Source organism: Pocillopora damicornis, chromosome 2, assembly GCF_964200805.1.
Source record: "Pocillopora damicornis chromosome 2, jaPocDami1.2, whole genome shotgun sequence".
In the NCBI taxonomy this organism is placed as follows: domain Eukaryota; kingdom Metazoa; phylum Cnidaria; class Anthozoa; order Scleractinia; family Pocilloporidae; genus Pocillopora; species Pocillopora damicornis.
The window spans coordinates 621,766-639,451 of record NC_142671.1 but is presented as its reverse complement, the minus strand read 5'-3'; the positions used below and the strand labels follow the sequence as shown (position 1 = coordinate 639,451).

Sequence of the window (17,686 nt, the reverse complement as noted above, 5' to 3'; positions counted from 1 at the left end):
TCCAATGTAGCGCTTATTCGAGGAATTTTTTCACACGCGCAGATTGAAAGGTAGAAGTGTATCTTCCCACGCCGTGGCTCGTACACTCAGGTCAAGAAAGGATCAGTCCTACCCTTGCCTCCAGCTGCAGCAAAATGTACTGTGAACCGATGAAATGACGCGCGTGATTAGTGCCAGTACAGGCATAAATGGGGTAAGTTTGGCTCATCATATCTCTTAATCAAACACGGTGGCCTATCTGTTTTCATTGTATTGTTAGAAAAAGACACTGGTAAGGAAAATTTAAGGAAAGTCTAAGAAAAAATTGTTGGATAACTTTTTTTTTCTGAGGAATCACCTTAACCATTCCTACTCCTTGGTTGAGAGAACAATCGCCAAGGAAACACAGAACAATGATTAGGCCATGGCTAGAACGCAGGTCAAATCTGCGGCCACAGCCACAACTTCCTTAAATGTAGATTCACTGATAAACAATTTGGACTGATAGAAGAAAAATTCCCCAATAGGCAATATTGGTTGATGAGGATTTGTTTTAGACTCAAGGAACCACACCCTAAAAGCTTGCTAACTTCAATTTTAATTTAAGTAATGACAACAGCTTAAAAAAATTCTTAGTCAAAACTACTTTCTTTTAACATGCATAAAAACAGCTGTTCTGAGAAGTCATTAAAAACACTTACACAAGAAAGTTGAACAGCTGTCCTGAGAAGTTATTAAAAACATTTACACAAGAAAGTTGAACCCAATGATTTGTAATGTTCATCCTCTGTTGAAATCTTTATGAATTCTAAGAAATTGCTGGAGAAGATAAAAACAAGTTCCTTCTTGCACCAGGAATACAACTGATTTGAAACTCACAATTTGTATTTCATACCAAACCTTCATCTTTGTACAAATCAATACTTACAAAAATGTGGAGACAAAACTCCTCCATTGTGCTGGGTAAATTTTAGGGGTTGTTTTGCGTTTCAAACATGTAACAAAAATGAAGAAACTAGTGCAAGGTGATCAGATGAGATATACTTATTTGGGAGGCCACCAAGAGTCTGTATATCACTTTCTGACAGCAACTCAAGGTTCCCTGTCATCTGTAGGGATCCATGACGGCGGTGACACCTTTGGCAGTTCTGCCGCCGTCCAGGAGAAACAAATATATAGTCTACAGTAGTGCACACTTGATCGTGAAAAGTTGTCACTTCTGGCTGCCCATCTTGAAAGTAATGCCTGTACACACTAAACACATCAGAAAAATTGTGCCGTTGGATTGTGGTAGCATCGTATACACTTTTTTCAGTCATTTTTGCCAAAAGATGTGTACTGCTTTGTGCTTCTTCCCGTGAAACATTCTCATTTTCTGTGGAGTTTAAAGAGGATGGCTGAGTGTTTTGCAGTGATATTCTTCCACGTACATCTGACTGAAGTTTAGTGCTTGAACCAGGTTCTGGATTGAAACAGAGAGATCCTAAATGGTGATTTCTTGGCAAGTGAGCACAATTACCAGCCTGTCTAGACAATGAAAAATGTTGTCTACTCTTCTCAAATGGTAACACACTCTTTGATGCTGACACACAAGATGCAGATCCTGTAGAGAGGGGCTCCACTCCTGAGGGTTGCAAATCAACTTTCTCACAATCAATACTTAAAACACTCTCTACTTCTGTTGACTCATTTCTCTTGGTGCATGTTGTTGTGATTCCTAGTTCCCAAGGAATAATATTACTTCTTAATTCCTGACTTGGAGGGTAACTCCTGCGCATATGACTTTGCCCAGAAAAGTTATCACGATGCATGCCTTTGTAATTAAGAGACCCTCGCATAACAAAATCATAGATTGGTGAAAATGGAATACTGTTGAAATCTCCACAACAAATGATGGGATGATAGGCTGCATTTCTTTGACCAGAAGAGGAGATTCTTGCTATTTCCTCAATTTCTGAAAATAAGCAGGCAAGTTGGGCAAGTTTGATGTCTCCTCTTTTTTTGTTGAAAAGTAAATGAGTGTTTGAGATGCATACAAGATTGTTTGAATTGCGAGATGAGCGGCCTGGAACTTTTGGTTTCAAAAGAACCACAACAGCTACATTATGACGATCCATAAGCTTCACGTTTGGTTTATTAAAGGAGACAAGTTCTGATTTCACTAACGTAAATCTTGATTTCTTGAAAAATGTAGCGCATCCATCTGTTTTATCACCACTTCTTTTCTTGTACACTCCAGTATAACCTAATAAAATATGTTAAAATCTAAAATTCATGGTTCTAAGAAAAGTCTCTAACCAACATGCACATGTGAAAGAAATTCTAAAAAGGCAAGAGAACTATGGGGTTCTAAAGAGCTCAAATATCAAAGAAAAATTACACCTTGATGTAAATTTATAATCCCACCACAATAAGGATGAAGACAGCCTTCAGAAAAAACATTACACATGATCTTGGTTTGACTAGACTTTTGTTAGTTGTGAGATCATAGAATTCGATAACTTATGAAAAGCCCTCAAGACCAAAGATAAACTTGACCTTAACAATGAGTTAAAGATTGGAGGCTTAGCCACAAGTTTATACCCAGCCTTTCTTTTATCCCTCAATCATTCCTAGAGATGGGAAGAGAAACCCTGAGAAAAACTCTGTTAGTCAGTCATGCCCTCTTCTAGTCTTGTCTAAACTCAGAAATGAATGTCATTTTTACCTTTCTCCCTCAGCTTAGGTTCAAACCAGTCCTCATAATGACTATCTTCAACTTCTTGAAGACACAAAACCTAGTACATAATTATATGTAACATTCAAGACACCTGACTATCATATTTAACTTTGTGGCAATCATATAAAATATCATGAATTCATTCATATTCTGCCTCATTTGCCACAAGCAAAGAACATACATGTACTCTGATGCCACACAAGTGAGAAACAAGGAGAAGATTGAACCAGCAGTGACAACATCTGTACCTCACTCAATTCATTGGAAAAATGAAACATTCAGCTGACTTGCATGAAGACCACACTTTCTTAATTTAGAGATTTCAAAATTACAGATAATAGTTCCTCCTGACAAACTTAATGAAGGTTTTCTTCCAATAATTCAATTCACTATTACCAATACTTACATCGGCCTTGTAGGATAGCAATTCTTTCAGAAGATTTTTCCGTCTGTACTCCCAATCTTTCAGCCACTCTTCAGATCCACAGTACAGATGGCTGTTGGAATGCAGTAAACCATCAGCAAGTACATTGTAAGAAACTACTTTAAAAGTAAAGTTCTGGTTTCTCTGTGGCCGATAACATTTTCTTCGCAAATTGTGCCACCTACGTCCCAACTCATCTGGAGATGTAAAACAAGGCTGCTGCAAGGGTTCCATACTTTCAGAGCAGTATTCTTGATAAGAGCCACTTGAAGCATTTTGCTCTTCATCTTGACTTGACTGTACTGGTTTGATAGTTGTTGTTGATGGATAAACAGGTGTGCAATATGTGGAGTTGGCTGAATTGTTTTTAATAGGAGTCTCATGTTGATTCAAGTTCCCAGCACTGCTAACTTCAGGGACTGCAACACAAGATCATAATAATTAAGTATAAACATTCCTGGTCTAATAAATAAATAAATAAATAAAATAGAATTCATATTCAAAAGAACTGGTGGATGCCGACTTCAGGTAACATCAATTCATCAGCAATGAACAGTAGTGAAAAAGTTATCCAATCTGACACCACTACCATGACTTATTTAGTGATAAGAAATCAAATCCATTTTCTTTTAAAAATAATGATTTTAATCAGTTACTATTGATTGTTATCACTTTCCCACTAACACAAAATTTGATCCACAAAAGGGAAGTAATCATATCCTTGCTATCAACTGTTTTGATAACATTGATTGTTAAAACAACTTCACTCGTCATTCAGAGGGTTTTCTCATTCAATTGTGTTGATGACATTGATAGTGAAAACTACTTCACTCTTCATTCAGAAGGTTTCCTCAGTCTATTGATGTCAACAAGAGGGTAACTAAGGGTAACAATGATATCAGCCAGTGTAACCCAAAGAAATAATGTGATAATCCAATGTGTAAACACTGACATTAACTGCTAAAAATTAATGCTAAAAAGTGGTATCAATTTTTTATTATAAAATAATTCAAATAGTATGCGCACTCTGATTGGCCATAAAACCATTTTACATAAGCATATGTAAACACGGTTTTCGTTCCTCTTTTATTAGTTATTTTATAAAAGAAATGTAAAATGGTTTCTGTGTTTACATAGCCTGATGATAAGCTGGTAACCACTCCGCTTCGCGTCGTGGTTTCCTACGCTTATCTTGTGTTCTCCCAACCTCCCAAGTGTTTACATCAGGCTGTGTAAACACGGAAACCATTTTACATTTCTTCAATGTCACTCATTCCTCTCATTCCACTGATAACACCAAGCTTGTCTGAAGTGTTATCAAAAACAGCCTACGTATCAGCACTCTTCTTGTTATGAAATTCCTATCTCTTGCAGAGGTAACAATAAGGACCATTTAAAAAAAGGAAAGATCGAGGATTTTCCCTCAGTACTCAAACATGTAACTTACATCAGCATAACAACGTTTACAAATTAATAAAAGCGAATACGATGGCACTGGTTCAAGCTGACATTATGATTGACACAATGCAGAGCAGACTGAAATGATTCTCCCTATACGATTCCGACTCATGCGACGCGAAATATATTCTACACGAATACTAAACGTACTAGAGCTCTCTGTACACAAATGTCAGACGAGAGGCAAGATTTCTGTATAATCACATACTTCATCATGAATTCAGTCCTTTGATAAAATAAAATAATTGCAAGTACAACAGATTTTTAAACTAAGGCTTTGTTTATAAATCATAAGTATCGGGTTATGTAGAAATATTTCCGAAAAGAAGCGCGCAAACCTTGCATGTCTACCAATGATGCACTGCTCATGGCTTCCATTGCGTCGTTTATTTCGGTAGATTTCCTTCCGAACTGTTTTCCAGCAGAAGTCTGATGTACTTCCCCCTCATATGAATATTTACACTTCTTGGCAGCTCGAGCAAAGAACGGCCTTACAGCTTTCATCCTATATGTCGTCACCCGTTCGTTGCGTGTAGTTTCGCAACGCTTACACAGCAATGTACCTTTCTTTTGGTATCAATAGCGTGACCTTCATGAGCCCGCAGGTGAAGGCGTGGCTACAAATGTGATCAAGCTGCTCAGACAAGGAAGATTGCTTTGCATTTGAAGTGATCAGGAGAAACCTCCAAAAATGTTTCACACCAGTACGCAAAGAAAGCATTGGACTTTTTCAAGTGAAGAAGAGCTACGACATATTCGTCAGGAGGTAAACGGCGTTTACTGTGAGAATTTTCGCGAAAACTTCCCTGCGAAGAAAGATGTTGACTTTTTGATTGTTGAGGAAGGAATGAAGTTGGTCGAATACTACCAAAGTGTTTTGATTGAAGTTAGCGAAAAGTTTCAACCTTCTGTACCAAGTGCTGTGACAGCAACAGCTGTGGCTTACTTAAAACGTTTTTATTTAAAAACATCAGTCATGGATCACCCTCCGAAAGAGATGTTCTTGGTCTGTTTGTACATGGCTTGCAAAGTTGAGGAGCATAATTTGTCTGTGGATAGATTTGTAGAAATCCTTCCAGTAGATCGGAGGGCAAAGACCATAGACTTTATTCTTGCTCATGAATTACTACTAGTGCAACGTCTTGACTTCCATTTAACAGTTCACAATCCGTATAGACCACTTGAAGGCTTTATCATCGATTTTAAAACCAGGTGTCCAAGGTCAGGTGATCCTGAGAAATGGCGTCCGTTAGTAGCAGAATTTCTCAGAAAAGCTCTGTTGACCGATGTTTCCTTACTTTACCCGCCATCACAAATTGCTTTAGCGGCTCTTTTTAGTGTATCCCGTGAGTACATAAGCGCTTACATAAGTGCAAATTTGGGTGAGCAACACGAACTTCTTCTTCGCCAGATTGAGAACGTAGTAAGTCTGGTTACTGTTCAGAAATGTACAGTGAGTAAAGAAGAGGTCAAAAGTTTAGAACAGAAGCTGAAATCATGTAGAAATCCTGAGAACAACCCTGATAACAAACTGTTTAAGAAAAAGAAAGCAGAAAGGGAGAAAGCGATGGATATTGATGACTAGTGGCTCTGACAAGAAATCAGAAGAGACTAGTTAAAAAGATTGCCTTGGAAAGGAACAAAGTTATAACTACTGTGTTGAGTTACTGTTAGTACCTTATCAGAAGTGCTAGTAGTTTGTTTTGAACTCAAAGGACAATAAAGTTAAAGCTTTTGTGCATTCCTCTCTATGTAATGTCATTTTTAACCCTCTAACTACCATGAGTGACCAAGACAGAATTTCTCCTTACTATACCTATACAGTATCATGTGGACAAGTGATGAGAATGAAGAAAGATATCAATTATGGAATTACTGATTGATCTGCTACCAAATTCTCCAAACTAACAAAATGAGAATCATTTGACAGACAGTAAGGAGGACTACTAATGAGATCTTGGGAGTTAAAGGATTAAAGCTTTCCCACTGTAGGATGGGAAACATCTGAAATCTGCTTGCTTGAGATCTAAAGGGGAGACATGGGTGTGACCTGGTTTGCACCCTGGCCTCTACATTTTAAGATTTGCACCCCAGCTGCATTATTGTTTTGGGATTTTGGACAAATGATTATTTTCCCTCACCATGCCTCTCTATCATCTTCCATTTAGTTGGTTTCTGCTTTACCCTACCACTGAATGTTAACAAGGTACAAAATCCCTAAAACAATCCCTTTCTACCAGAAGAACCTTAAAGCCACCCTGATGAATAATTTTAAAGACAGACTTTGTTTAAAGACAGGGTTCATGATGATAGACTACCATATTATAAACAGTAAAATCAAGCTGATAGTGTAAATCTCTAAATGTTTTTTGTTGAAATAGAAGGCAGCCAACAAGAGCTTAAAAAAAGAAGCAAATCTGCCTGAGGCAGGGGGAAAATGGAAGTTGCTAAGTAGTGACTGGCTTTGGTTTTGCATCTGTTTGGCTGAGAGGGGAGTGCATGGCTTTTGGACAATCAAAGATGCATAGTTGACCCAAACCATATAACAAATACAATCATGGATTACCAGCATCACTCAAATGAGCACTGCATTCTAACAAAGGCCTATGGGAAGATGTGGCTGAACACATTGGTAATTTAAACAGGGTAAAAATAATTAAAGAAAGCAACAAAACTTTTTAAGTCTGTAATACATGTTTTGATAGAAACTTCTGTCATCTTCAGTTAATTAGTGTACAAAGCATTGGAAGTTGAATTATTTAGTAAGTAAAACAATGCTAATTATGATAAATAGTGACAACAAGAAAAGAGGTAAAGCATGAAAGTGTGTGAATTAAAGGATAAATTCTTGACTTGCCTGCTAATATCAAGACCCTTTGGTAAAAATTATTCCTTTTAAAGATGTAAGGTCTACCTAATATTTATTTTCAATTACCAGTGAATTATTAAGTGTAATTATTGCTGGTGGGGCATGGGTATATTTTGGAAAAAGTAAAGTTAGACAAAACAGAGAAACATGAACTGCAAATTAAAGTTTGATTAGATATAACTGATTTCTCAAAACTACCTAGTTTTACATAAATGAATATAATATATTTCACTCGGCCTTAAAACACTACACCAAAAATATAATTTAGGCATGTTTAACATGACTATGACGTGGATGCTGGATAAATTTGTATAAATATGTATTACTGAATATATAATTTTGAAATATAACTAAGGCATTTTGTTAGGTAAGGGTATGTTCCAGTTCTAAGAGATCTGATAATGAGCAAGATCTTCATTGTTCAGGAAGTAAACTCAATATCTAATCCTTGTTTCCTTTTGGAAGAGAAGTATGAAGAGACAAGAGTCCTTCCTGCTACTGGTCGCCCAGCCACATAAACTTGGAGAATGTTTCTGTCATCACCTGTACAAATGGCATTTAATAGCAAAGGATAAAAAGTAAGACATTAAAGTTGATAACAGGAATTATACTATCTTATGTTAGGACTCAAAAGTGTCAGGTCAATTGAGGGTATGCCATCAACACAGATTTTAAAAAATATGCAAATATCTTATGTAATCAAATTTAATGTTAAAATCAGAATGGAGCAGAGCAAGTGATCATCAACCTTTCAGGTCCATGGAATAAAAATAAATTACTAGAAGTGACAATTTAAAACTAAAAAAGTAATCATAAAATGTAATAAATCTACATGGTACAACTGTACAACCAAGAAAACAAAGAGATAGACCTAATAGTGCTTCAGAAGACTGTAGATCAGATTAAGTTAATTCCCTCCTTTCATTGAACACACGAAAAATTATTTAAAACTGAGACTCTCATGAAGCAGTGTTGATTAAATTCAATCAGTAATAATTGTTATGACTCTAGCTCTGGACTTACCAAGCATCAGAAACTTCTGAATCACATCCTTTTTGAAAAAAAAAAAAATACAGATTACTATAAATAAGTATTGATTAAACTATACTAACATTTAACAGCCTGAAATGTATAGTCTTCATTTAACATGCACACATTACTTTGCTGTTCATCAATATTTTGAGGAAACTACCCAGAGAGGGAATCTTTATTGCTGGAGTTTCTCCATCATTCAAAATTGCATTGTGGTTGTGCATCTATGTGTTAAATATTGGTTGGTGCTCCCAGCCACAAATGTTTTTGTCACATTAGGAACAAAAAAAAATTGAGGGACCAAAATTTGCAGCAAAGTTGACAATTTGGTGACCCATATTTGATAGCCTGATGAAGGTGTAACATTTTTATAACAAATGGATCAAGTCAATTGGACATTTCCACAAAATATTAGGTAGTGCACCACATGTCCATTTTTTTTGCTTTTGTTTTTCTTCCTTTTGTTTCCTAGCAATCTAAACAAAATTTATTTCAACTGGCAACCACTTTATGCTCTTAGGTTACCACACAGTGAATCTTTAAAACATTAAGTTACTGCTACACCATCAAGGAACTCCACACTTGATCAAAAACTATTACTTTGCATTTCTTTCTCCAGAAATAATAAACAATGATTACTGGTTTAACACAAGTTGCATTTAATAGCAGCTTTGAATCCCTTTATTCAGTCTCTTGTTGAAGCAAAACAGTACAGAACCACCAGGGGTAGGTCTAAGGATTTGATAACAGTCAATAAAACTTGAATATAGGATGACTGGAATCATATCACCCTTCAGTGGCCATATACCTACCTCTAAGGTGTCATTGTCAAAACAATCAAAGGGCGAGTCCTCAGCATCAGGGTCAATGAGTAATGCATCAAATTCTTTGCTAACCTTGTTTGAAAAAGTTTCAAAACAAAAGCATGTATTATCACTATATAATGAATAAATTGGTGTTCAACCAGGTTATATGTTACAGTTGTTGTCCTTATTACCCTTTCTTTAATCTATAGATGATAATAAAGAGGGCAAGTAGCATTTGATAATTTAATTCATTACAATGTCAAAAAAAAAAGAAGAACACTGTGTTAAGATGCAGGTCCACTCCAAGAAATGCCACAATATGATCAAAATTGTTCTGCACTCTAGCACTGTTCTAAGCTAGGCTAGATCCTCTGTGAATTTAAAGCTGCTAGAGAAAATACCACATTCATCCTTACCTCAAAGTTGCCAATTTTGTCACTTAATCCTAAAACTGAAATGTCAGTAGATAATAATTAGTAATCAGATCCCAATTCACAGTGTTTAGTTTAAACAACCAATTGAACTAAATAATGGGTATTTAGAATGTAAGTTGAAAAAAATCCATGGTCATCAACCTTATGCTAAAGGTTTTGGGATTATTCTTACCCTCACTGCCCCCTAAAGTGGCCAATCTAAAAGCATCCTTGTAAGACAGAGATCTGTAAGATTCAGGCTTGCTGAAGGCAACAACATTGGAGGCAGTTATACACTGACGAATGACATCAAGCATTGATGGAGAGTGGCCTCCTGAGACATCTGTAGGCTCCATTGAGAAACAAAGAGGGGGAAATGTTAAAACTCCTCATACTAAATATCAAGACTTTAAATAAAAGCCTCTCAAAATATTGCACATCTGATTCAGTTTCCAGTGGACTCATTGCAATATATCCACTTAGGAGGACTGAAGCTTATAGTACATTCTATTCAACATTTAAGCATGTTAATTTCAGTTCACTGTTTGTAAAATTAAAAAAAACAACAACAACAATTCATCTGGTATTGATTCTACCACTGAAACTTATTTCCATTAAATTTTGATTAGGACAGTGACTTAAGATCCAATAGTTTCGATGATAAAGACTATATGCAGAGACACCAATGATTTGGTAATTGTGAAGAAGAGCTCCCCAAAAAACCTGTCGGCCGACTGTCGGTCAACTGTCGGCCGACAGTCGGCCGACAGTTGGTCGTCTGTCGGCCGTTTGTCGGCCGACAGTTGGTCGTCTGTCGGCCGTTTGTCGGCCGACAGTTGGCCGACAGACGGCCGACAGGTTTTGCCCTAAATATAGGCTACCTGTCGGCCGACAGTGGACCGACAGTCGGCCGACAGTCGGCCGACTGTTGGTAATGTGTCGGTAACCTGTCGGTAGCTTGTCGGTAGCTTGTCCGTGAAACGTTGACACAAACCTTAATGTTTTCTCTCGGTTTTCGCTTGATACAACATCCAACATGTGTAATACGTTGACAATTGACTTTCAAGATTTGGTGGCTCCTAAAGGAGCCATTTTGTGAGTGGTGAAATGTCGGCTTGTAGAATCGTGATTTTAGCGGCGCGCGCCTAAATCAATTATCGCATCACGCATCCAAGTCTAATTATCGAATTGTTGCGTATAGTAATTTATTACTTAACATAACGAGTAAAAAGATTCACAGTTGTATCATTTATTAAACTTGAAATTGGAAATAGCAATTCATCCCAAACCTGCAAGATAGAGGACGATGTAAGCAACACAAATGCACAAGGTAAACATTATTGATACATACATAACATACCATAAGAGGCAGCGTTGCATTGTTGGGCGATTTGAACGAAAATGTTTGTATTGATACGTAGCTTATGGTTATCAGAGTTTTTGGCCGAGTTTTTCGATTAAATTATCTTCCAATGCGATTCTTAGATTGTCTGGTGTGTTGTAAATTACGCAAGTGATATATCCTATACGCATCTGACAACAACATTTCGGAAGAAACGTTTCTTTACATACTTTCAACTTTGCCGTCGATCGGTAACTAGGTGAAGTCGGTCGAGTCATACATCACCATTACGGATTGTTATGTCACGTTAACTGTTCGTTTTTAACACAATTTTTCTTTTTTCTTAACCTGTCGGTAACCTGTTGGTTAGCTGTCGGTAGACTGTCGTTTTTAACACAATTTTTCTTTTTTCTTAACCTGTCGGTAACCTGTTGGTTAGCTGTCGGTAGACTGTCGGCCGACTGTCGGCCGACAGTTGACCGACATTCGGCCGACAGGTTTTTCGGGGAGCTCTTCTTCACAATTACCAATGATTTTGTGCAACTCTCAATTAATGATAAACTTAAAGTTAAAAATTAATACAGTGTTATGGTGCACACATTAAGTTAACATACATCATTGTCTCAGAAAGCTTGTATTACCTGTTCCAAGACCAACTTTTAACTGCCTATCCAGCAGATGTCTGATATCAGCAACACCACTTTTCAAACTTGAGTTAGGAGAAAAATAAAATTTCCAGTCCAGTATAGTGGAAATTAAAGCCAAATAATAGCCTTAATTACAATTTTATCACTGTTTTTTATCATAAGGCCTCAAAGACTCAGCCAAAAATCTTCTCAGTTATTAATTCCTCAGGGAAATATTATGTAAAAAAAATTTAATTACTCTCCCATGTTTGAAAACCCAAGTTCCTAGAAAGATGTTATCAAAATTGCAAAATGTCTTTCATGTGTATATGCTATATGTGTAAGATCTCCCATGATCAAAAACTTCTAATATTTAAGTTTACTTTATGACATGGTAATCTGAAACAGGTAATGATTGGAGTGGTACTACTTAGAGATTTACTTATCAAATTTCTCATCCAACAAATATTTTTATTTGCTCTCTATATAGGAGCAGTCTGAAGAGTGATAATTTTATGAAACATAAAAATAAGAGGCCCATACGTACTCAAAATTTGAAATAGGGCAATGAGCAACCCCAGTGCTGCGTAACAACATCAGGTCAATCTCTTCCTCAGTAACATAAATACAGTGTGCATAATAGGCCTATGGTTGAAGAAAACAGAAAATTCATTTGGTTGTACTACAAAAAATTGTACCTTTAACAACCTATTGTCAACTCAAGTATAAGTTCTGCTGTAAATTTGTTTTTTTTTTACTCTTGTGGCTTTGAAATGGACATCATACAGTATACCCCCAATCCTTTGTTCATATTTCACATTTGCATTTTTATTTTGCATCTACCCAATTTCAAAAATCAAAAACTGATAATTTAACAATTCAGATTCAATCCTCACATTGATCTTACTTTCATGGCTAGAAGCACTTCAGAATGAAACTTTTTCAAGGCATAGCTTCCTTAAAATAAGTGGATTTACCTTGTCTGTTAGGAGCTCACATTCCTCAAGTATTTTTGCCAAATCAGAAGTCTGAGAAAACTCAGAAGCAAAGTTCCAACTAGCCAGTTCATCTTTGATTTCACGCAAATGTCCCTGGAATTTTTGTAAATAGCAAGTAAGAGATTTATTAATCAGTCAAACCTATGAAAAAATATGTTTACCCTTGAAAATGTATTATAGCAGTGAGGCTGGTGGGATTTAACAATTAATTGCCCAAAAATTCTGAATCAAATAAAACAAAGCAAGATTTAAAATTCAAACTGGCAAGAAGCAAACCAATTTGCTATTTACAATCACTGCTTACTATTCACCAAGTATGGTAAATGGTTTGAACCCCAGGGTAACATGTGAAAATTTAGTCTGATTGTCTGGAAGAGTGCAGACCTGAGAAGGACTGTTGTTGGTAGTGGTGACTGATGTTTTGACAACCTGAGCAGAAATCATCATCAGAGTCAAGTGATTGGTTGTAGTTAGTCAAATGTTCTTACTAAATCCATTTGCATAACCTGATTGATCAGTTTTGCTGTGATGCTATTGCTTGTAAGACTTAAGTGGCATAAGTAAGTTGTGATTGGTCTGATTCAGTCCATTGGTAAAGTTAGGTAGTTCTGTTTTATTGGTTTGTAATTGTTAAATGTCATGTATAAGTTATTTATATGGTGCCAGTAGTTGTTGAGTTGTGCTGCATATGAGGCATTGCACAAGTCATCAACCCTGCTTCCATACATACACCTTCCATACTCAAATAAACATTAGTGATCAACTATAAAAAAATTTATCACTGAAATTCAGATGTGCATTTCAATTAAGTCTCTGCTCTTTTACTAACCTGAATAGGGACATTGTATTTTTTGGCTAATTCTCCATGAATTGTCAAAAGTGATTTGGTACAATGTGCAACTCCTCTCGCCGTCAGAACAGGAGTCACAAGGGGATGCTACACAAAAAAATAATATACTTCACTCAAGACAGAAAATGTAAAGCAGGATATGTGTAAATCTACTTTGGAAAGTAGTGAGAGGTTATAACAAAAGATAAATTGTTATTGGTTTTGTCATAAATATCAGACAGAGAAAAAAAAAAGTCCTCATGTCAAGGTGAAGAGCCATAGACATTTGAATTCTGTAGTTTGGTGCTCTACCAACAGGTAACAGTACCTGCTGGCGCATTAAGCAATTTCTATGTTTGTATTTGAAAAGTGTTCTACATATACTGCAGCTATGATTGGCAATTTAAAAGTAATGTCTGCAGGTAAAAATAAGGTAGGAGATTTTCCTACAATTCTACTTACATTCATGTCAATCACATGTTTGATGAACCTGTTCATAAAGACACATTTTAAAGCACATTAATATGCATGAAATGAGACAAATGTGGCATAATGGTGAGTGCATTGGACTTTGGGTCAAGACTTGCCAGGTCAATGTGTTGTGTTCTTGGGTAAGACACTTATCTCTTACAGTGCATGCCTCTCTCCACCCAGGAGTATAAATGGGTACAAGCAAATTGTCAGGGAAGCCTGTTGAAATGCTGCAGGGTAACCTTGAAGTGGATTAGCATCCTATCCAGGAGGAAGTAGTAACACTCCTAGCTGCTTCTTGCTAATTGGAAAGCAGGATAAGCACCTGTTGGGTGAACCAACAGGCTCAAGAACAGACTTGCTCTTTATTCCCCTGAGAATTTCCAATGACCTCATGGGTGGGTGATCATCTCCTTGCACCACTAAACTGACCTTCCTTGATCTTAGAATAAATCTTACAATCATGGTTTCTCCCAACTACAGATGAAACTTTTATTATTAATTTTGGTTTCTCTAACATGAAGTGACATGAATTATAGATACTATACCCACTAATGACATGCTAGTTTGTACTAAGTTTACGTAAAGTTTCTGTCAATTACAGTGTTCCCACAACTCCTGTCAGTGGAGAGAGAAACTTTTAGGGTCGAGTGTCCTGAGCCCCCCACCCTCCCCCCTAAAAAAAACAAGAATTGATTTGGCCATGGTTCACACAATATCCTTTCTTAGTAGCAGCTATTTTCTGCAAACCTTTCTTATAGAAAAACTTGTATTCAAGATATTAACCATGACCTTTAGTTAATTCCAAGTATCACAATTTCATTAAAAATGCACAATTGTTAGAAATGTACCTTTCTGTTTCTTCTGCGCAACATTCTGTTGTTTTCCTGTGTTCCTGAGGGGAACAATCAACATCAGAGATGCCAACATATGCCCGCTGACCAAGCTCCACTGTGGAACAAAATGGTTTGATTGCTTAACTTATTAAGACCTTGGAGAGTAGATTAAAATAGAAAAAAGTAAGTCTACATGATCAATAATCCTGATAACCAGGCTGGTCAAGTACTTGAAACACTATTTAAATGGTTACAAGATGCTGGTTTTTAGGAACCATAAGTTGGAAATGTAAACATGTATTCATTCTATAACTGACTTATACAATCAGGATTTTAGTACTAAAACATAGAACATCACTACTATGGGGGAAATTTGATAACAAGTCTGTAAGATTGTCCACATGAGTTAAATATAGTTCCTTTTCACTTAGCAGAGGATATCTAGGGCCTAAAATTTTTAATTACTAATTATAGTTAACATCTGCAACTTTCTTCCACTTCATTGTTAAAGTGAGGTAATAACTTACCAATAACATCACAAAGAACCATTGTAGCATTAAGATGTATGGTGGCAAAATAAGATGCTGTTGTTGTACCATTCATCAGCAACCTCCTCTTCAGAGAAACATGACTGTTAGATAAACTAAATGTGATACAAACCATTACCAGTAAAATAAAGTTATCGCTAAAATTATTATTGTATCTTACATTTGATCTATTGGAAGACAGATGCATAGACACAAATGTCACCATTTACAACTGCCCCCCATATAACACTTTTTTGTTATCACATTTTGATGTCGTCTTTTATCTATTACTGTCAGCATGGAATCTGTTTGTTAAATAATTAATCTCAGAAAGTAGTTCTCAGTGACATTTTAATTAGAAAACATAATAGAGCCATTTTATGAAAAACTTACCACCAATTTCTTGTAGACATCAAGTGCAAGGTTTGTATCTTCAAACCTGGCCTCAGTCGGAAAAGTGTACTTATTCAGCCAATCAACAACATGACAGTCATAACCAGTACCAGTAAAGCTGTACTGTGGTGCATGAATATGGGTGTCAATCAGTCCTGGCATGATAAACTGCCTTTGTTCATACAGACATATGAAATAATGTGTAAGAAATTGGAACTAATAATTAGTAAGTTATAAAACAATACTTATATGACACAGACAAGACTCTAATTTGTATTCAAGTGTCAATACAAGCAGTTGCAATCCCCTTCCAGAGGTTTCTGTGTAACCATTTGATAAACCTTTCTTTAGTGACTCAACCGTACACTGAATTCTAAATTTTGGTCTCTAACCAGAAAAAAAAAAAAAAAATATATATATATATATATATATATATTTATTTATTTTCCAACACCCCTTGTCATTTTAGGTATCAATTTCACCAATTTCTTTTTAAAATTACTTATTTAGTTGTTAAACAACCATAGATTAGAGTCTATTAGAATTTTAGTTGATAAAAGCTAGGCTAATTACCTTGGCTTTAAGAAGATTACATCCTTTGAAGTGAATCCATACTGCATTTCTAACAAGTTTTGATTTGATTCACCATTTTCTATGAACAAAATCTAGAGCCAAGCAAAATGCAGTTGAGCTAGACTTGAGGGGGGGGGGGGCTGGGGGGAATGACAACAGTAACAAGGATCATATGGGAGATAATGTTATTATACCAAAATCTGTATAATACAGGAACTCTCTTCTCTGCAAATGCTATGTAAAACACGTCCTATGAATGCAATGACTAAAACATGCTATAGGCACAAATCAAAAGAAGTTGCACTCAACGCATTCTGCATACATTTACAACTAGCTAGGGGTTGCTGGGAATAGGTTTAGAACTGATGATTCGAGCGTTACCGCTCTCACGAAGGGCTAACGCAAGCTCGAAACATCACCTTTAGCACCTCTCTACGGAGGCCAATTCATATTATGAATTCAGTAGACGAAATTGAGTATCTTGTAATACCCCGACCAGCATTAGCCACGGAGTACTTGTGCTGTAGCTCAAATTCGAAAATGACGTATTTCTTTCTAATGGAACAACAAGCAAGCATATTAACCTTTCCGGATGGACTGATTCCTAAAATTTTGTCTGGTAATATTTCCAACGCATTTTCAGAGGTGGAGTGGACAAAATTTCCACGGAAAACATATGAACATTTTTTAAACTGGTATTTGTCCGCCATGTTGGATTGCAGGTAGGTCTCCTTCTCCATTTGCGAAGAAGTTTCCTGTACACCGAACCTTCTATCAAAATCTAGTCCTTTAACTTTCGTGAGCTGCTAGGATCAAACGTTGCAAAGGGATACTGGTTTACAGGGTGTACCATCCGTACAAACAACGAGGGGAAATAGTTCTGTCTCTAGCCACTTAGATACAGGTTGGTCACGCATTCTGCAAAAATGGCGGGAACGATCGTGGTCACGCAAATTGATGAGTAGCACCATAAGTGATTTTTGTTGTTCTTGTTGTTGAAAATGAAATTGAGAGGGTGTTTTTGTTGTTAGTATGGTTGTTGTTTTACATCAAGTGCATTCTTACACGCTGCTTTGTGATGAGGGAAGGTCGCGTCACCCATGTAACGGAAGCCTTCCTTAAACGAATTCAAAGAGACTCTTCTTTGCTAATTTTTGTCAAACTTTCGTTTTTGTGGCTTTGGCAGTAAACAAAATATCATTATATCAATATCACTATTAAAAATGGTTTGCGCAAATTGTAAATTAACTTTGGACGTGCATTTAATTCACGGAAATGCAACTTTCCTGGAGAATTTTTTTGGTTTTTGTTTTTAAAAAATTTAATGGACGGTTTGCGACCCTTTGTTTTAACGTTTTAATTTTTTTTTGCTTTAGTTCTTATTTTCCTTA

General features: G+C 36.4%; 3 protein-coding genes across 3 annotated transcripts; 1 reads left to right on the top strand and 2 right to left on the bottom strand.

Moving 5' to 3' along the window:
* Window positions 1-561: 561 nt before the first annotated feature.
* LOC113679843 (RNA 2',3'-cyclic phosphatase ANGEL2) lies at window positions 562-5,171 on the bottom strand. Its single transcript, XM_027196816.2, has 4 exons — window positions 4,919-5,171; window positions 3,105-3,541; window positions 2,687-2,756; window positions 562-2,224 (listed from the first exon to the last, which is right to left on the bottom strand). Exons 1-4 carry the CDS (start codon window positions 5,082-5,084, stop codon window positions 969-971), a joined length of 1,929 nt encoding a protein of 642 aa, XP_027052617.2. The 5' UTR covers window positions 5,085-5,171; the 3' UTR covers window positions 562-968.
* A 13-nt stretch (window positions 5,172-5,184) lies between these two features.
* LOC113679844 (cyclin-H) lies at window positions 5,185-6,321 on the top strand. Its single transcript, XM_027196817.2, has one exon. The coding sequence runs from the start codon at window positions 5,272-5,274 to the stop codon at window positions 6,163-6,165; it is 894 nt and encodes a 297-aa protein (XP_027052618.2). The 5' UTR covers window positions 5,185-5,271; the 3' UTR covers window positions 6,166-6,321.
* Window positions 6,322-7,255: 934 nt separating this feature from the next.
* LOC113679845 (guanine deaminase) lies at window positions 7,256-17,217 on the bottom strand. The gene is made up of 15 exons (XM_027196818.2): window positions 16,880-17,217; window positions 16,296-16,387; window positions 15,723-15,894; window positions 15,330-15,417; window positions 14,818-14,917; window positions 13,958-13,985; window positions 13,496-13,603; window positions 12,646-12,759; window positions 12,216-12,313; window positions 11,684-11,751; window positions 9,894-10,043; window positions 9,704-9,738; window positions 9,294-9,377; window positions 8,473-8,500; window positions 7,256-7,992 (listed from the first exon to the last, which is right to left on the bottom strand). The coding sequence occupies exons 1-15, from the start codon at window positions 17,033-17,035 to the stop codon at window positions 7,871-7,873; spliced, it is 1,443 nt and encodes a 480-aa protein (XP_027052619.2). The 5' UTR covers window positions 17,036-17,217; the 3' UTR covers window positions 7,256-7,870.
* Window positions 17,218-17,686: the final 469 nt, after the last annotated feature.